The following is a 19,564-nucleotide window of genomic DNA, read 5'->3' on the forward strand; positions in this document are numbered from 1 at the left end:
AGAAGACGAAGCTTCCAGAACAATTGTGTTTTCCATGAAGGAAGTGACAGCATGTTGTGGCCAAAGGCAAAGAGCACCATTCAGAAAATGACCCACCAGAGGATGACACCCAACATAACAATTATCCACCACAACATGATGGGCTGAGACAGGCGCGACATACACTTGGATAGTTAAGACTGAGAGCCGGTGGTTCAGTAACATTTGGAAATACAAGCTTAGAGCACTGCTAAGGGACCACATGTTGATCTTTACATCAGCTGGAAATGAGCTTTCACCTATTGGTAATACAATACCCTAACTGATGATGCCCAATTATTTAATATGGTCTGGGCCCGGGTTTCCTCACAAGAACTCAAAGGTTTGCCCAGCCCTTGAGTGACCATACATATAGATGAAGGGGATCTGAGTGTGGAAGAAAAAACACACCCCTGCAGCCGAGATAGGACATCAAAACTCAGTGGGATCACTGGGAACCAAACCCTCCCTGGTCAGTATGTATCCCTCTATCCTGTGAAGCGCATGAGCAAAGGAAGCAAGAGAAGACATACAGCAGGCAATCTGGCCAGGGGTGTGCCAGTGTGTGCTCTGGTAGCCTAGTTGGTTTTAAGGGAGAGAAGAACAGTAGATTGCTTTGGAAATGTTGAGACACCAAACAGGTCGACTGTCACACCGCCATATATCCTTTCACTGGGACAGGGCTTCTAGCAGCACGCCTGCAGCCTCATTGTGCACGCCTGTTAAAAAGCCAGATACCTCATCAGGTTGCTTGCACCACTTAGCTCACATATGTAATTTTGACAGCATTACGTCTTCATCCCTGTGCATGTCTGCGATGGATATCCAGTTATTTCATACAGTCTCTTGCAGTCAGATAGAATGAAACAGATCAGGGCTGCACTATGGCCTAATATAAGATAACTAAAGACTATTGAGTTTTGAATAAGGCCAACCTACTTTAGTAAAAAGTGCAAGAACAAAAATATATGGCTCACACAATAAACATAATAAATACATTTCGATATAATAGAGTTCTATTTCTGTCTGCTTTATGGAAGCGTTAGAAAGATTAACCTTGAAACCTGGAGTTTGAATTGCATTATGAAAAAAAGGTGCTTTCTTTTCTTTTTCACCCCATTTAGAAAACAACATAGAAACACGTCTCTGTATGAACCAAGATATTTCAATGACACTACCATAATTACTACTGTCGAATGAACATGGCACTAAACTAGAATAAAAACCTCTATATTTTAACCTTGCTATGCCTCTGGTATATTGCTTTGCCTACATAAATGTTACAACAAATAATATTTTGGGCTATCAGACCTGTATACAGATTGAGCTCCATGGCATGCCAGCAATACAGAAGCAGCACAGCTGATAACTTAAGCAGTGTGTGTACCTCTTAGCATGACAAGGACAAAGGCACAAATGCAACTAGCAGAGCATGTGTGGGCAGAACTACACACAGACACACACAAACGTCAGCCGAGGACACGGTTGTGATGTTTGTCTTGAGGCTACAGTGTGACTCTGTTCCAAATCTCCTAACCAGGGAGCCACAAAAGCTCAGAGAGCCACAGCAGAGAGGACAGTGATACACAAGAGTGAGTATACCTCATTTCACATTTAGGCACTGAATCATGATATTATTGAACCTGGCTAGTAAGTGCTGTTAATGACTCACAGGATTTAAAAGAACAGTTTGCAAAAAAAAGGTAATTTTGAGAAGGCAAATCAATAAAACACCAAGAAACAAAATGTGCAACCATAAGACACAGCAGAAGAAAAAATTATTTAGCCAAGGCAGCTAGTAATACTGACATTATCTTTGACTTGTACAATTTATTGTCGTTAGAGCCTACAACTGGGTGAAAGTATGGATATACACTAGACAGGCCTGTTGCAGGCCTATTTATCTTATTTCATACTTGTGCATGAAAGTTTTGTTGCTGTTGTTTAACATAGTTTTGAAATCTTGTTTTTTATAAAACATTTTATGTGTAAAATGAGAAAAAAAATCAAACAAAATCTGATTCTAAAATATACAAACATTCCACAAGTGCTCATATTTCTTTATTGTTTTTAGACATTTGATTCCATTATACAAATGTTTCACTGTCAGCTTTTTTTTTTTTTTAATTTCTACATGAATCCATTGTGGCCATTTACTGAAAACCCCAAATATTGTCCAGAAATGTATAGGCATGCATTTGGTGTACACTGTAACCACTGAACCATTAAAACACCCTCACTGTGCATCATCTAGCACCTAATATTCCAATTAGGAATTCCACTATTCCATGAATAGTGGAATTGTAAAGCACTTTGAGGGTTTCGAAAAGCGCTATATAAATGCAATCCATTATTATTATTAATAATATTCTTAAGCAATGCATTACCTAACCAATGCACAACGGCAACACAATTCAAAATAAGTTTATAAATATTTGTGCAAAAAGAGAATTCGGTTTGAGTAGCATTTTGGACATCTGTTGGTCAGTTTAACTACTGCATACTACATGCAGCTCAATGCAAGCTCAATTTGGCCATTTGTGTGGAGAACCATGTTGGGATGCAGCACTACTTGCAGCTTGGTGTTTTTTTTAGGAACTCAGCCATGTTTGAGCTGTAACAAGTTCCCTTTTCTGAGCTTCAGTAACAGGAAACACAGTAAAGTAAAGCAGAACATATCCAGGGATTCATCGCTGCTCTGTGGTGCTCCAACAGCTTAGGAACTTTACATTTTAAAAGCTAGTTTGAGCAGGCTCTTGTCTGGTACCATCCAATATTTACAGGTGACATCCAAGTACACATGCATGTCGTAGAAGCAGTTTCTGAGTGGTTTATTATTGTTCCCAACTAAATTTAATGTGTTGACATTAGAAAGTCATGATTTGCCATATTTGAAACACTGTTTAGAGCTGCATGTGTCATTATGACCCAGCTATATCAGAGAGTAGAACAGTCTCAGTAGGAAGAATGATAGAAATTAAATGAAGAAGACAAAACAGATGACTGAGTAACACCGATGGCAATAAGGTTAAGAACTGCAGAAGCCAGGAAACAGTGGAAGACTTTAAAAAACATCTTGTATGTCTGTTTTTTTACATCATAAAAAGGAAAGCATGAATGGATATGGGTTTCTTTATTCATGTTTCCTAAATGCATCCCAGATGCATTAGATAATAAAGTCCTGATGTTTTTTAATTAACCCTCTCAGGCTCAAATTAAACTTTTTGTTGCTAATGCACAGCCAAGTCCTGCAGTGGTACTTCTGAGTAAAAAAAAAAAAAAAAAACTCATAAAATATGTATGTGGGGTAATCAGGTTGTTAGTTTTTAACTGTTGCAAATTGACAACGCCTGCCTTGAGAGGGTTAAAAGCTATGTCTACAGTTATCTAAACTGTTCCATATATATCTCCTGCCAGCTAGCTCAAATGCTATAATGCTACTCTGTACCTGAAGATGCAACTGTTCCACACCCTGATCCCTTTCAGGCATTGATACCATGTCGTGGACAAATTGCTACTATAAGAGTATGAAAGTCTTTCGATTTATAGTCAGATGCTAGGATAGATGCCCTAGATGCTAGGGCAAAGCCTTCAAAACATCAATCCACAAATCAGTTAGACCTGTCACAGTAGCTACTTCCACTTTTACTAACATACACTGGCTCTGTATTAAACACATGCAGTGATCCCCTCCAGACAAAGCCATGCATTTTGCAAACCATTTAATAAACAGCTGCTCTGAGTTTTTGTTTACATCTGACTGATATCTCACATCCACCTTTGATGTTTCTCATGTTCCACATTTCATATAAAGCACAGCAGCCAAGAGACAGCAGTTAGGACTCTTGTAAATACAGATTTTAAAACTAAACTTTATGATTTAGTTTTATATCAACATTGAACTAAAGAAGAAAGAAAAAAAAAGCAAGAAAACACATTAACAGATTATTTTACTTACAGGATCAATCCCTGATCCCAAGCCTGCAGAGGCTGCAGCTGCTGCTGGATTCACACCAACATCACCCTGCGATTCCACTTGAGACAGCACACTCACCATTGACTGCAGAGACTCTAAATAAATGTGAGAGCGATACATGCTGTTAGCCAACCAAGATAATCATGTTACTTCTCAGCAAGATGAATTTATTCCTCAGCAATAGTCAAAGAGTTTTGTTTTCATTTGGAAATAAACACAGCATGGGTGAAGTGTTGAAACTGGCTCTCTTATACGAGTAGAAATCAACAATTGCTACAGAAGAGGAAACTGCCCGTCTTAAAGGAAAACCAATGACATTTGTAAAACAACTGTGTGAGGTTTGTTTTATCTATGCGAACAATAACTTACACAGATTGTTTTTATTGTGCCACTAATTTAGATGCTGCACTTAGCTTAATATATTGTAAAGGCATGACAATAATAATTAGTCTTCTCGTGTAGCTCTTGGTAATATAACGAATAAGCATCAACATAATCATCTGCTAAATGTCAAATGTTTCATTAAGCATATTGTGTAGAGTGGGGTGTGGTTTTTACAACTCGGCTAATGAAGGAGAGTAGTTCAGGGAGCCGTTTTATATAGCAGCATGCTGGGACCTGGACACACACACACACACACACACACACACACACACACCAAGCTGTGCAGCAAGTCTAAGAAGTATCTTGAGTGTGTTTCACCATGCCGGGCAGTCTCCAGCCGAGTATACAGTTTGCATGCATGTGTGTTGCAAACAGAAGAAAGACTGGTGCCTCCCCAATTCCTTCTGCACTGCTTGTTTTTTTCCCCTCCCCATCATGCTGGATTTGACCAAATACTCCTCATCTAGGTACTGCATGCCATTTCACATGTATTACATATTAGAATTTGCTCCACATAAATTATATATAGTTTGTGTATACAGCCAAATATAATTATGTTTTTTAAACCAAATAGTGAAACTTGAATAGATGCAATTTGTTTATAACTAATTCAATATAATACAAACCATTAACAGAAAAAACCAATCTGTATTGCAGAAACTAAACGGTTGAACTGTAATCAATCAATCTGGCAACTTCAAGTCAAACAATCTAAATCACAGTCAAACACAAAGTGGGCAGAACGCAAAAATATTTGATCAACATCCAGGGTAGCAATTGAACTGTCCACCAATGAGAGCACAGTATCACTCATTGGTGATCATATGAGCTGGTAGTAAGTATATTAAAAGGTTACCAAGACAACAGCCAGCCATCAAAGCAATGCACGACACAACTTAACAGCTCTAAAAAATATTTTTAGCATATATTAAATGAATGGAAATAAAGCCACCTTCTTCCAGGTTATATCGGCTCTAAATAAACATATCTTTCTTAATATAATGCAAAAAGTCTCCCTCTATAAGCCTGAAGGAACATCTTAGTCCCCTGGAGGTTTGTATATTATGGCATAATCAGTATACACCCTACCAATGAGCTAAAATGACCAGTTTTCTACTGTTTATGCAACTATAATACTTTATAAAACCATTGTATCACTGTAATGGCATGACAATGACATTAATCTATATCTACAAAAGGTTGAATTATGAATGACATACTATGTGATCACGTCGCCTAGCAACAACCAAACAGACTACAACAACATTTATATAATTGAGCAGGACCTGAGCATTGCAAGAGACCTACAATTACTGTAATTACATTTTCTACGTGTGATTAAATATCAGTATGAGCAGATGAAATAATACAGCAGCATGGGCATGTACTAGTATGTTCAGCTCTTTAGCATTTATTTTTTAACTGTTAAAAGGCTGCAAAACAGGAATTTGGTTGCGTATTTCGAACCTCACTCTGAGTTGATGATTGCACTGAGAGGTCTTTGAATTTCGAAATATTCTTTCAATTGTCTCTTATGTGTAGTTGCTCATTCTGGTTTCACAGTTAGGAAACTGCAAAGACTGATTTTTTTTTTTTAACCCAGCTATAGAACAACAAGCCTGGGGTTCATGTTTCAGTGAAACTATGCAAATGCTGAATAAATGAATTTCAGTCTAAAACATACTGATCCAGAAGCAGCTTTAAAATGGAAATACATGAGAGCCCTTATGTACCTGCAGAATAAACATTTCTCTATTCAAACAGTTGTTTGCACAAGTCCTCACTGTGGGTTCTCAGGTTGTTTTAAGAACACCCAAAAAGTGTAAATGTAACAACAAAGGCAACACAACTCTTTAAATATATATGCTGATTCAACCTGTTGCTGCATGAACAAAGGAAAATAGCTGAAACGTGCACGGACCGGGACCAGGGTAAGACTGAGAAGACCAGAGATCCTATTACCGTCACTCAGCGGCAGGCACTTACCAAAAAGAGGTAGCAACAAATAAGATACAAATGAGGTGGTACTACAAAGCCATGCTAATGAGACCAGCTAGTGCCCTGTGGGACTGCCACCCCCATTCTGTTAATGTTAACACCGCCACCCTCTCTTTGAATGTGGATATGAAAGGAAGGATAAGGTGGAGGAGGTGGAGAGAAATAATAATCAACAATCGCCAGCCTCTTGTTTGCTGGAGCTCTTTTCTGAACAATACTGCACTCGTTCACACTCAACATCATATTGAACTTGGCTTCTTTTCTCCACCTCATTCACATCATCTCCACCACCATCTGGTCCTCAGTCTTTGATTGTTACCCAACTCACTGTAAATACAGATGATTTCAGAAGGTTATCACCCTCATAAGCGCTGAGCCTGACAGCATGACTACATGAGGGCTAACAAGCCAGGTGCTTTTATTTTTCCTTTCATTGAGCTCTTCAAAAGTGGTTCCACTCAAAAGAGGCTAATCATAACTTTAATTAAAAGACAGGTCTCAAAACACTGCTTTTTTATTTCCCTCTCTTCTAACAATCAACCAATATCACATAAAAATGTTGCAACAAAACTGCAGATTTATTTGGGTATAAACCAGTATTGTGGAAAATGACTCAAAGGTTGTGTATATCTAGACATTTACTAAGGCCATACTACTAAAACATGAAAGACATGAATTTCTTTAGAGTAGCACAAAGTTAGCCCACTACTACTCCAAGACCAAAGGGCAAATTATGTAGCCATGTAATGATCTAAAATCTGAATAATTCTGACTCAACAAAGAGTGAGTCAAACAAGTGTGAAAGTGTGATCCGGGCACTAATAAGGAAAGCCGCTGTGAAAATAGTCTCATCTCTGGTCTGTGTTGCGTGGTTACTGCTTTGAAGAGAAATGATTCAGCTCACAGTGAATAAATGACCATTCAAGACTAAAGGCAAGAAATCAATTCTTAAAGACCGTGTTTTACATTTTCATAAAAGCTTACATCTCTTACATCTTTTAACAATGATGGACAAATCTGATGGTTGTCAATTACTTTGAAGGATAAGACCACTGAGCTTCAGTAACATGAAATAATTCACATGTGAAACTGTCAAAAGCCGTGCTTGCAGTCTTGGTGAAACGTTACGCTAGAGCACATCTGTGACGACTATCTGCTCAGAGAAAGCACACGCCACAGTGGCTTGCAGTGCTGTGAGTTCATGTTCAGACAACCTGATCACTTCAGAGTGTAATGTTTTTTAACTTAAAAACTTTCTGGGAGGCACTTGAGCTCAGCGGGGAGCAGACAAGCCTATGGTGAAAGTGCAGTAGCCCAGGTTCAAGTCCGACCTGTACTACATGTCTCATTTACCCATTCACAGCCATGGGTATCTTGCCCATCCAGACTGGTAAACATTTTTATGTTTCTGAATTGCACTGCATTTCTCACAGTTTCATTACTGCTTAGTAATTAGTTTGCAAGACAAGTTGGCATCTTCCATGCAAACTAATGATTCCCTGTTAGCACCCACAGCAATCACAAGGTTTCAGTGCAGCCTCTTTATAACCAGTGTCATGCTAGCAACTGCCAGCAAACTCACAACCAGTTGGGGAGTACAGATTACTCGCCAGTGCAGTGGTTGCCAGTTGCTCGCTGCAAGATCAATAAAACGATCTGACTGAGGCCTCAGGTAATGATGGTAATTTTAATGTCCAGACACAGACAACAAGTTCAGCGGAAAACAATTAAATCACATCCAAAATCCAAATGACAAGCATCTCAACAGCATTCATTTTAATTCAATTTAGCTCATCTTTGCCTGTTTAGGCTGAATTACTAAGTTTTACTCCACTATGAGTGAAAGGGGGAAAAGCCTGCCTATTCAGAGTGTCTTTATTCATTATTTTCTCTCTGAGCCCATATTTTGTCATGTCATGTGTGTGTATATTGTCCTCAAGTGTGTCCAATAAGATAAAAGAAAAAAAAAATAGTATCTGTAAGAGTGTGTGGATCAGCTGCATGCAATATATGTTTTTTTACTCCTACCTGAAGGCATAACCGTTTCTGTGAGCCATGTATTAGTTATTGTAAACAATCTGCTTTTATGATTAAACTGTATTAAACATATTTTAATATAGTAAAAAATACAGCTAAAACCCATGAGGACGGACTTGAAGTCGTGTGTGTGTGTATATTGTCCTCAAGTGTGACAATACACTTATACATTTTTCTGTAGGTTACCAATTGCGTAAGTGTGTATTTGGCCTGGTGCATCACTGACCTTGCATATTAGCAGGTTTGGTGGCATCTGTGAAGTCACATATTTTTTCCCAGTGGTCCCTGATGGACTCGGGTTTCATGGATTGGTTCTTCTGTCTCACTATATAGCCCTGAGTACGCTCCCAGCGCACTACACACACAAAAATACAGGGGTCATGGCACAGTATAAACCCCACACATACTGTAGCAGCAGTCTGGGGTACTAATGAATATGGCAAATGCATACAGACATTTCCTCTGGACAAAACACACAGTACTCACATTTACCAATCCACCCTGCACCAACCTAAAGGGAGTCAAACATGAAGAGAAGAGCAAATGCACATGGAGATTAAGAAATATTGCCTCTTTATAGAAAAAGAATATGCTATTGTACATTATTTTTCTCTAAGATGAAACAAAGCTACAAGCAGTATAGTGACAGTTTCAGTACCTCAAACAGTCCTCCATTCTCCTGGCATTGTTCATGACAGAGCCAGAGGACCAAAGGAGCAACATACTCAGGCTTCAGAGACGCCACAAGATCTACATAAAACAAAACATCTGGTTTACATCTGTAATAAAGGGCAAAGAAGGTCTTGATTTTTAAAATATGTTGCATTTGGTTCATTTATACATGGAGTACAATACTACATATTGTTTGTTTTTGCGTTTAACTTATAATCTTCTGCAAGACAGATGGCAAAAACATGAACTGGCTTCACATGAAGAAACAGACAGAATGCTTGAATTCATGAGACCAGGTCAGTATCAGTCCTAGTACTAGCAATCTGTTAGCGAAATATTTCTTAAACATGCTGGAATTAACTGAAAAAAGAAAATATGGCACAAGCTTAAACTTTTTTTTTTTTTTATATCCCTTGTGTGTGCTGAAAATATCTGTACCCTAGTGGTAAAAAGAAGCCCTTCTGCTTCACTAAACACGTTGCTGCTTAGCAAGATGGGTTTTGTCATTAATTTTTTTTAGAAAAGTGTCAGTGAGTGAAAGCAAACATATGGAACCAAGTCATTTACTAAGGTGAGGCCCCTGTGACAGTTGGCACAACGCAGTGTGCGACAGATGCTACCGTAGGCTGGCACGGCAGGGCAACAAAACCTTTCCCTTAATTCACTTAATACTTCTTATTCCAGAGCTGCAGTCACAGAGCATGCTCAGTGTAACTGTGACGTTCAGATTTTTACAAATACCGAGTCAGGGGTTGGAAAAACATTCCCAGTCCCAGTTATTCTTAAGGGTGATGTTTTTTTGTTTTGTGTTATATTAATACACAAGATAAGATTGCCAATTCTATATCTTTAGTTGCTTAATCTTAATTGTAGGCATTCAATGCTGTATGCCCTCTTTCTAAAATGTGTTCAACACAAAAACTATAAATGATTTGTTACCTTACTTTTTCTCTTAATACTGGAAGACAACACATACAGTAATGCAAGGAGGACATAGCCGCCTGCTAAAATAAAGGGCTGACACATTAAAACTTTTAAAGCACTCACAGGGTGCATGATTTCATCATGGCCCTTGGAAAAGCAAGAAAACACTGCTCTTGAATATTAGATGAAAAATTTGCATGTTGAACGGGAGTGCTGTTGCCTCAAATTTTGTAAATCCACATTACATGGTATTACATTAGGCAACTGCTCTCAAAAAATGCTTTGGTTAAAACCCATTTGTCCATTTCAGCCTGTTCAATGAGATAAAAGGAGAAAAAAAACATTATCTGTAAGGGTGTGTGAACCTACATCATATAGACCAGCTGCATACAATATATATGTTCATATATGTTAATATATGTTTTTTACTCTTACCTGGAGGCATGACTGTTTCTGTGAGCCGTGACCCAGCAACAGGAGCAATCGTATTGCAGTGGATGTTGTACTTGCGACCCTCGATTGCCAAAGTGTTAGCCAGCCCCAGCAAGCCCAGCTTGGCAGCGCTGTAGTTGGCCTGGCCAAAGTTGCCATAGATCCCTGAGGCTGAAGCAGTCATGATGATTCTGGCCACAGAAAACCGGAGGCAACGTTAGGATTAATGCAAAGTGACAGGCATCACGAAGGAGTCATAAGAGACCCAGACGGCCTCGCCACACACAATCTTACAAAGACTTAGATATTTTTCATGCCTGCTTACACCCAGGAACGTGCATATGTAAGCATCTAGTCATGCAATCCTAGCATGTTTACACAGACACTAGCTTTAACAAGGTGACCATCATAAACAACGCTACATTAGGTGCAGGAGACTTCTGAGGAACACAGTCATCAGATACAGTACTCTGTATAATAATATCAATTTCTGTGCTCAAATGTCTCAGTCAGTTTTCAGAGTCTCAGCACAGTAATATTTAAAGAGCATCGCATGATAAAATGTTGCACCAGGGACTTGATCCAGAACATAAACACATTATGTAAGTGTATTCCTTCATGTTTTCATATAGTGAGTGAGCAGGGGAGTCAGGCTATGACCTTTATCATTTCATTTATTTCTGCTGTGGTTTTACCTTTAAATGTACCGTACATTTTTGTTTGAGGTGACTGCACACCGAGATTGGATTTTAAAATTTCCCATGAGCACTGCAAAATACAGAGGGATGACAAATTAAATGAAAAACAAAAAACACAAAGTGTAAGGCGGTGGACCAAGATGTGCTTATAGAACAGGCTTAATAAAGCTTGACATTATTTCTATACATTTCTGGAACTCTACTGACATTGTTCATTCTCGAGACAGTCCCTCCTCTGGTGTTCTGATGATGGTGGTGGACAGCTTCTTGTAAGATGTCAGTACATCCTTTTTTGCAACATTTAATTACCTCTTCGTGGCCCACTGACGGGGACATTGTGTTATTGGGTTATAGATGGTTTAAAACTAAAGCGAATCACTCAGAACTCTTTGGAAGAGGAATAATTTTTAAAAAATAAATAAAATGTGGGGTGTGGAGCCTGGACTTGTCTTCTGAAATGGGGCATAGCAGAAAAAGGTTTGAGAAGCACTGCTCTAACTGGGGCAAGTAGATCCAAACTATACCAAAAAGCAGCCAACCACAGCTGCCGGACAACCTTCATTCAATATCAGCATCATTATTTCCAAAGGTTTTTTTATTCTACACAGTAATAAGATGCTCTTGAGCTCAGTGCAGTACAAATGTTACTTTAGTGTTTATGAGATGCTATTTGTGTAAAATGGTTTGTGTGCACTTGAGAAGGACATCTATTACCTATGATAACACTTGAGCAACATTCCTCTGCAAACTATAACACAGACTTTTTTCTGAACATAAAAAAAAAAAAAAAAGGCTTTTGTTCAGAGTCTGTTTTGCATGTCACGAAAAGCCCATCTGTAATTAATAAAAATCTCAATAACAGTTCCGTTCCAGAAAACAGCCACTGCTAATGTTATTAGCTGCACATGCAACAGAGGCCTGTTAGTAAAACCCCCATTAATCAAACACCGGAATATGCACTGCATGTCTGTCTAAGTCGACGCTGTCATCATTTATCTTCCATAAGCAACGCATAGCATCGTTAAAGCAAAAATCAATACAAACTTCATCTGCTAACTTCATCACTGTTTCAAGTTAGTAACAATCATCCACTAGAATGGCTGAGCGACATGGAAAAAATATTAGTATGTTATAAATCAAATCACAATTTCTGTCAAGATTAAAGGTTCACTTTTGCTCCTAAGTGAAGATTAAGGTTGATTTTGTTTCAAATACTATTTATTTTACTGTCCGAACTTGAACATGATGAATATACTGAAGAACAACACAACTAACACAGGTATATATAACATATAATAAAGTAAAATCTTCAGCTTTTATAGAAAAACATGAAACAAAAAGGGAAACTTAATTGTTTCACCAGTTCCAAATAAACAATGTATACATTTATACATTGTAATCTAAAATAACTGTCGCCAAAGCCAGTCTGTACATATCCTCAGTACAAGTTCAAGAAAGTTCAAAGGAGAACATAAACACAACTGATATATTCACTCGGTTGTGGTCCGCTTTGCTCCAAGGCAGCCAAAGAAATAAATTATTTTAGATAAGGCAAAAGAAGTGTAGGATAGTCTCAGTGGAGTGGGCAGTAAGCTTCATATGGAACAGATGTGCAACTTCACCACAATTCCAATGTGGTCAAGTTCGACACAGCTGTTCAGTCATCTCTCTACAAATAATGAGTGGCGGAAAGTAAAAAGCTGCACTAAGAGCAATACACTAAGGTGCCAGCTGGACGTTAGCCACAGCTAATAAAAAAAAAATGGGACTAATGCTAATGGCACCCCCAGATCTGTTTGCAGTGTTTGCAGATCTCTAAAATATTCCTGAAATCCCTCTGTGTACGGTGCCTTATGGGCAAAAGACAGCTTTCGTAAAATGACTTCAGGTTGAGAACAAGTTGATTATTTCAATATTAAAACGGTGCTATGGAACATCAAGCTGGTGTTTTGGGAATTAGACAAAAATAAAACTAAATTGTATTAGTCACAGACAAATCCTGGTAATTCCAAAAGGTTTACTGACTCTTTCTAACATTGCATGTCTTGATCCAGCAGTTTTTATGGTGTAAAAGTAGTAGAGAAAAAAGCAAAAACAAAACCATAAATCACAAAAATCATGCTAATAAAAGTATGTAAAAAAAAAAATCATCAAAATACAAAAACAACCCAAGATAGGAATTTTGTTTTGCACCATTTGAGGTCTATCTGTATTAAAGAATAGTGACTAAAGCAGCATCTGAATATGTCTATGACAATTATCCTCAAGAGACCACTTAATCATAGTCAAAGTTTTTTGTCGGCCTATCTTTAGTACTGTTGCTGACGTATGAACATGCATCACATGGTACCGAGGTCTTGATAACACTCCAGTAATGTTGCCTGTTGAGGATACTGTAACTTGACAGATCTAAGGAAAGAAAAATATCCTACCTGCATAATAAGAGGATGACACAGTTTTACCTGCGTCAATAGCTGTTACAAGCTGAGCTACTTACCTGCCAAACTTTTGGTTTTTCATGTGGTTCCAGGCAGCTCGAGTCACTAAGAAAGAGCCTCTCAAGTGAACTCTCTGAATGAGGTCTGTGATGCAGAGTAAGAGGTAAAAAACACAAGTAAACATTAATGCATAACAATACACATCTCTGATATTTAGCATTAGAACGGTGTGGTTTGAAGCATATGGCAGGTTTTAAACACAATTTAAAACATATTGATCTACATATATCATTGTGAGGTAAACAAAAGAAGACACAGAGGTAAGCAAGTAAATATGTAATTAAAGTGTAATTACCCCAATCCAAATCACTCGTCCTGGCAAATGATCGGTCACGAAGTATTCTTGGTAGGGAAAAGCAAAGAAAGGGTTTTAGCATTTTTTTCCTGCATTTAGATTTTTCCCCCCCTTTTTTAATAAACTAATATTGCATGCTCAAATGAATCTGGAAACTGCAACCAAATGGCCATTCTAATAGCACATGATATGAGTAAACATTTTTTTAATAATAAATAAGAAAATAAGAAAATAAAATGTGTGATTGTTGCTATTAGAGGACTTACCCAGCATTGTTTACAACAACATCTGGAAAAAATAAATGTAAGATATTAAAGTCAGTGAATAACTGTAACGACATTGCTGACAATCATTTTATGATCATTTCGTAAATCAGTAGTGACAGGTATCAGCACTAGTGGCCGCAGGATTTCCATAGAAGGTTTATACACACCTATTCTTCCAAATGCATCCAATGCTGTCTGGATCAGCTTCTCTCCATCTTCTACAGAATCTGCATAGACATAACAAAACTGTCATTTTTCACAGTTTTACATTTTTTTTTTTTTTTTGAGAAATTGGTCTTAAAAGATTGTTTCTTGTTAGCTTTAGTTCAGGTTGTACTTCAAAGTGAGATTAACAGAGTTTAAAATCTGAGCTTTTCATGTCACAAAAGTGACTATTTTCCCCCTCGGTACAATCACAGCGATAACTTATGTTGAATATATGAATATATAATCTAGTTGGGAATTTTAGGTTAAAATCGACTGGAATCAGCATTTTTTCACCAAATTTAATACAGATGCTCTGCTGGGTTAATACATTTTATATGCACAAGTTGTTAAGCAGTCTACCTTACGTATGTCATGAATGAAGCTCAGCTGTAAAGTTACATCAGTGTAAACCATCAGATTTATCAGATAACATAATTAACTCAAGTTAAACTGTTTATTTTACCTCTCTGTGCACTAAATACAAAGATTAATGATTTTCTGCGGCATTCATTTCTTGTCTTATTTGCAAGATGCTGCATTTCACTGCTTTATTTTTATTTTATTTATAGAGGTCATCACCATTTTATCATTATCATCATGTGATAATGATCGGAGCAGGCAGCAATTTATGCAGAAGAAGAGTCAGATGACATGTGAAAAGTCACTTTTTATGTTAGCACTCACAGAGGCTGAAGCAGGAATCCGGGCTTAACAAAGAAAGTTGATAACCACTGTTGCAGTACCCGTTATCTACAACTGGGGTTTTATCAAGCCAGCTAACGCAAAGAAAGCCTGACTATATTGAACATCCTTTATAGTTGGCTCATAGTTATATGTACACAGAAGCAATGAGCAGATTTGGGAGGCATATAAGAAACTTTCATAGTGATAAAGCTTATGGCCTCACTCTTCTTTCAAGTTTAAGTATTGGTGTGATGTGGCAAAAAAAAAAAAAAAAAAAAAAAATGGACAAAAAGTCAACATTTAAAATTGCCAATAAAACAGAGTGATTGTTTTGTTTTCAAAAACGATTTTTTTCTCCTAAAGGTGAGACACATCTTCAATACTCACCAACAGTTTCATCACTGAGCAAGTCCAACTGATAGAAATCAATACTATTTTTCACTCAGCCACTACATGAACTAAATACGTGAAGCAAGCAGAAGAGAAGAACTCACCATAGTTCGCCACTGCCTTGCCTCCCTTCGCTCTTATCTCTTCCACCACCTTATCAGCAGCTGCAGAACTCTTTCCGCCTCCTTTAGTGTCTGCCCCAAGGTCATTCACTTTATTGCAACAAGGAGAAAAAGATTAGCAATAATGGGGTGAGTTTTGCAATTCTCCATGAGTGATTAGGTTAAGAAAACAGCATAGGCAAGCTGATTCCTTGACAGAGTTAAGATCAAATTCAGTCATGGCAGGAGGAATATACTGAAATTAGAAAATATTTATGCCTGCAACTGTGTAATTTTAAGAATAAAAGAACCAACAGTCATAATGCAAGCTTCTTACCGACAATTTCAATATAATTTATCTTAGTCCAACATTTCCCTCTCCCAATTTGGTATAGCACCTCAATTCAGGACATTTGTTACAGAAGATCTGTTGCGCCCCACATTTTTGGAACCAACTGTCATGTGTTTCACTTAGTAATATGGAATTCAGTCGCAGTCTCTTAAAACTGAATCAGTGAATCCCAAATCAACTCAACGTCAGCCTGGAACGCCACTAAACCAGCAGGTATTTTCACCAGTATGTCATACAGATGCAGCAATCTGCACGTTTTTGCTCATTTCAGGTAAAAATCAGCTGGTGCTTTAGTGTAGTCAGCAGCAAGTCATATGAACATAAAGTGGTATAAACCTTATGTTCAAACTATGAACAGGATATATGAAACTAGCTGGATCCATGCGGAGCTAAATATGAATATGTATACCAATATGATACTCACTAATATTTTTTTTTAAATTAAAAAAATAAAAATACAGCACTGAGAGATCACAACTTCCCCCAAAGGGCAAGCTCTATATTTACAACTTTGATGTTTTATGATTCTGACATAACCCTATTATGGCATCATATTGAAAAAATAAGACGTATGTTGTACAGCTCTCTCCGTGCCCTTTTATATGATATATTACTCAATATGGTTTCTTTAAAAAAAAAAAAAAAATTTAATGGTCAACTTTGACCTTGGGGAGTAACAATAAAGGTCAAGGTCAAATGCTTAGCCAACCAAGGTACTCATGTCCCCCAAGGCCTAGTAAACGCTCTGAAGCTTGAGGACAACCCATAAAAAAAATATTGTGGGTAATATGAAGTTTGTACTGATTTTCACATTTGGTGGGACCTTCACTCGATTTTCGCCAAAGTGGAATCAGCTCGAGCGGTTGTTGGTGTCCACTGTCACACAAAATTTGAATATGATAACTTGAAAATTGTGGATGCTAGACTGCTAAAAAACAGATGAACTAAACAGAGTATTCTCTCCCTAAAGGGAGGGAGTATGTAAACTTACTAAATTACAGGTTAGGTGTTTACCAGCACAGGTTAAGCCTACAGCTATGTTACCATGGCAGTTTAACTTGGTACATTGCCTATCTGGAAACTCTATGTCCCTATACCACATTTGATAAATCTATCAGGGAACTTGGTGTAACATTTGACTCAGCTTTCTTTCTAGATGCTCATATTACATCTCTGCTTCGCTGTTGCTTTTATGCTGAGTTCCATTGTGTTACGCTCTGAATTGGAAATTGTTATTCATGCCTTGATTTCATCACGTCTGGATTATTGTAATTAAGTGTTCACTTTTCTTACCCGAACCTCCCTGGAACATCTGCAGGTTGTTCAGAACCTGACTAAATCTTCCAAGATTTCACATATCACAGCATTGCTAATTAACTGCCACATGCTCCACATTAACTTCAGAGTCCAATTTTTAAGATTCTGGTTTTGACTTTTGGAGCTCTGCATGGACAAGCACTAGCACACATCGGTGAACTTTTACATCTGTACATCCCCAGGAGATCCCTGGGGTCATTTGAATAGGGTCAGCTGGCTATGTAGGATATAAGGCTGAGAACTAAAGGAAGACAGCGATCCTCCAACAGTAGCTCTCCCTTTGACCCTGGAATATGTCGACTCAGTGATGTCTTTGAAAGAGCAGCAAAAATTCAGTGTTTTTAATTTACTTTTACTTTTTTTTTTAAGTAACTTTTTCATTTTAATGTTTTGGAATTTTTCTTGTGTAGCTGTTTGTAATATTTATGTTGAAAGGTGCTATATAAATAAATAAGATTTGACTTTGCTTCATTGTCCTGGATAATCCAAATTCTGCTTTGTTGCACGTGTCCCAGGACATCTTAACAATACTACGATAGAAACACAAGGTAAAATAAGTAAAAAATGAATATCTTTTATTTACCTATTACTGAGGCACCTCTCTCAGCAAAAGCCAGTGCATATTCTCTGCCAAGACCTGCGCAAAGAAAGACACATGAGTAAAAGGTATAAGCTTACTTCCAAAGAATGAAAAAACCCATCACCACCTGCAGCACTGCTGTGTCGTTGCTGCATGCCCTTTCACACACTTTCCCTGGAGCTACAAGCCATTGCAACATTCGTACTTTGATCTCCGTTTCCATTAAATAAAAAGACCGACATACGTCGGTTTCTGCTCGAATTAAAATAGCTAATTTTGTATAACAATAACAAAGACTTGCTTTACTGATATTGCAGTTATTGCCCAGTGTTAGCAGTCAGCAAGACGCCGTGATTAGAGCAGCTGTGCAGCTAACAAACGCGCAAGACGAGAAAAAATTAATGCAATTTCCGTCCTAATAACTGGGCTGTTCACTAAGAAACTAACTCCACAACTACCAGATTAGCATTTGGTGCTAACAATACAGAGGCTATTTTAGCGTCAACATAGTCGACAGCTCAGCTAACGGCGATTTTTACCTCCTCCGGCCCCAGTAACAAGCACGACTCTTCCCTCGAAAGACAGAGACATTGTTTTGAGATTTTACTATCTGGTTTGAGAGGGTCACAGAAGCTACAAAAGCTGCAGCACTGGCTTTCTGAGACAGCAGGATGAACTCTGACAAGTTCCACTTCCGCGATATAGGGAGGCTGTAACGAGCAGTGACCAATCAGAAGCCAGGATTTTATTACAACGTTTTTATCATTTTTTACACGTGTAATCTGTGTACTTTGACCTCAAATTTTGATATTAAAATTTTTCAGGCTGTTTTATGACATTGTCCAATTCACATAATCTGTAGCATCTGAATTATACAACAAGAAAGATAATCAGTCAGAAAAAGATAAAAAAAACAAACAAACTGCAAAACAGCTTGTTTTCAGCACGGATTACGTTCTTTCTTCCATTATCCACTAAGTTCCAAAACATCTTGAGGAAAGCATATGCTCATTTGCCTTTTAGTGTTTTTAACCCCCCCCCCCTTTAGTTTCTGTTAGTTTCCAAACAGTTAGGAGTTACTTCTTCAATTATGAAGTGGTATCTCTCTAACGCATTTCTAACAAATAGGACTCAGCAGGTTAAGTTCAACAATACTCGGTCTGAGCCAGTACAACAGAACAAGTATGTAGGCTACTTAAACAATCACAGAGAATGCTGTGTGATCCATCTGAGTACATTCTGTACTCTTTGTATGAGTTGCTACCATCAGGAAGATGGTTTAGAGTTCATCAGGGAGAAATTAATAATTTTAAGAACTCCTTTGCTCCTCTGTGAATCAGAATATTAAACTGTAGCCTAAAATAAGTTGAAGCTTCACAGGTTGCAATATAAGTCAGTTCAAAGCCAGTTGGAGAGATGCAGATTGTTTGGTTGTTTTTGATTTTAAATCACTGCTTTTATCTCCTAACGTTACATTCCCATATCTAAATAATCAACAAAATAAAGTTGGCAAATATTCTAATTTTATTCATAATAGTCATATTTAATACATTTATTTTACAGCCCTTACAATACTATTTATTCTATATACAGATAATAAGAAGTCCTGCATATTAATTATGCATATTGCGGGACTGGCAGTAGTTAGACTGTAGGGATAGCCCACCTGTGGTGGGGATGTAATGATGTTATTTGAACGCAACAAACAGAACCGTTCCGAATCACGAAGAAATGT

At 37.7% G+C, this 19,564-nt stretch overlaps 1 protein-coding gene across 2 annotated transcripts in view; it reads right to left on the reverse strand.

Annotated features, from left to right (window-relative positions):
* The window catches only part of hsd17b4 (hydroxysteroid (17-beta) dehydrogenase 4), a 32,610-nt gene extending 14,077 nt beyond the window's left edge, over positions 1 to 18,533 (reverse strand). The window contains exons 1-12 of one of the 2 annotated variants that reach the window (XM_082553973.1): positions 18,369 to 18,533; positions 17,833 to 17,886; positions 15,584 to 15,691; positions 14,366 to 14,425; positions 14,199 to 14,220; positions 13,933 to 13,979; positions 13,637 to 13,721; positions 10,445 to 10,632; positions 9,072 to 9,163; positions 8,900 to 8,924; positions 8,640 to 8,768; positions 3,977 to 4,089 (exon numbers count right to left, since the gene is read on the reverse strand). In XM_082553973.1, coding sequence (XP_082410099.1) covers positions 3,977 to 4,089; positions 8,640 to 8,768; positions 8,900 to 8,924; positions 9,072 to 9,163; positions 10,445 to 10,632; positions 13,637 to 13,721; positions 13,933 to 13,979; positions 14,199 to 14,220; positions 14,366 to 14,425; positions 15,584 to 15,691; positions 17,833 to 17,886; positions 18,369 to 18,420 — 975 coding nt within the window. In that variant the 5' untranslated portion in view covers positions 18,421 to 18,533. Of the gene's footprint in view, positions 1 to 3,976; positions 4,090 to 8,639; positions 8,769 to 8,899; positions 8,925 to 9,071; positions 9,164 to 10,444; positions 10,633 to 13,636; positions 13,722 to 13,932; positions 13,980 to 14,198; positions 14,221 to 14,365; positions 14,426 to 15,583; positions 15,692 to 17,832; positions 17,887 to 17,956; positions 18,170 to 18,368 lie in introns of those variants that run through there. The other variant, XM_082553974.1, reaches the window with a different exon arrangement.
* Between the last annotated feature and the right edge of the window lie 1,031 nt (positions 18,534 to 19,564).

Source organism: Aulonocara stuartgranti (genome assembly GCF_965226115.1).
Source record: "Aulonocara stuartgranti genome assembly, chromosome: 12".
NCBI classification, from domain to species: Eukaryota; Metazoa; Chordata; class Actinopteri; order Cichliformes; family Cichlidae; genus Aulonocara; species Aulonocara stuartgranti.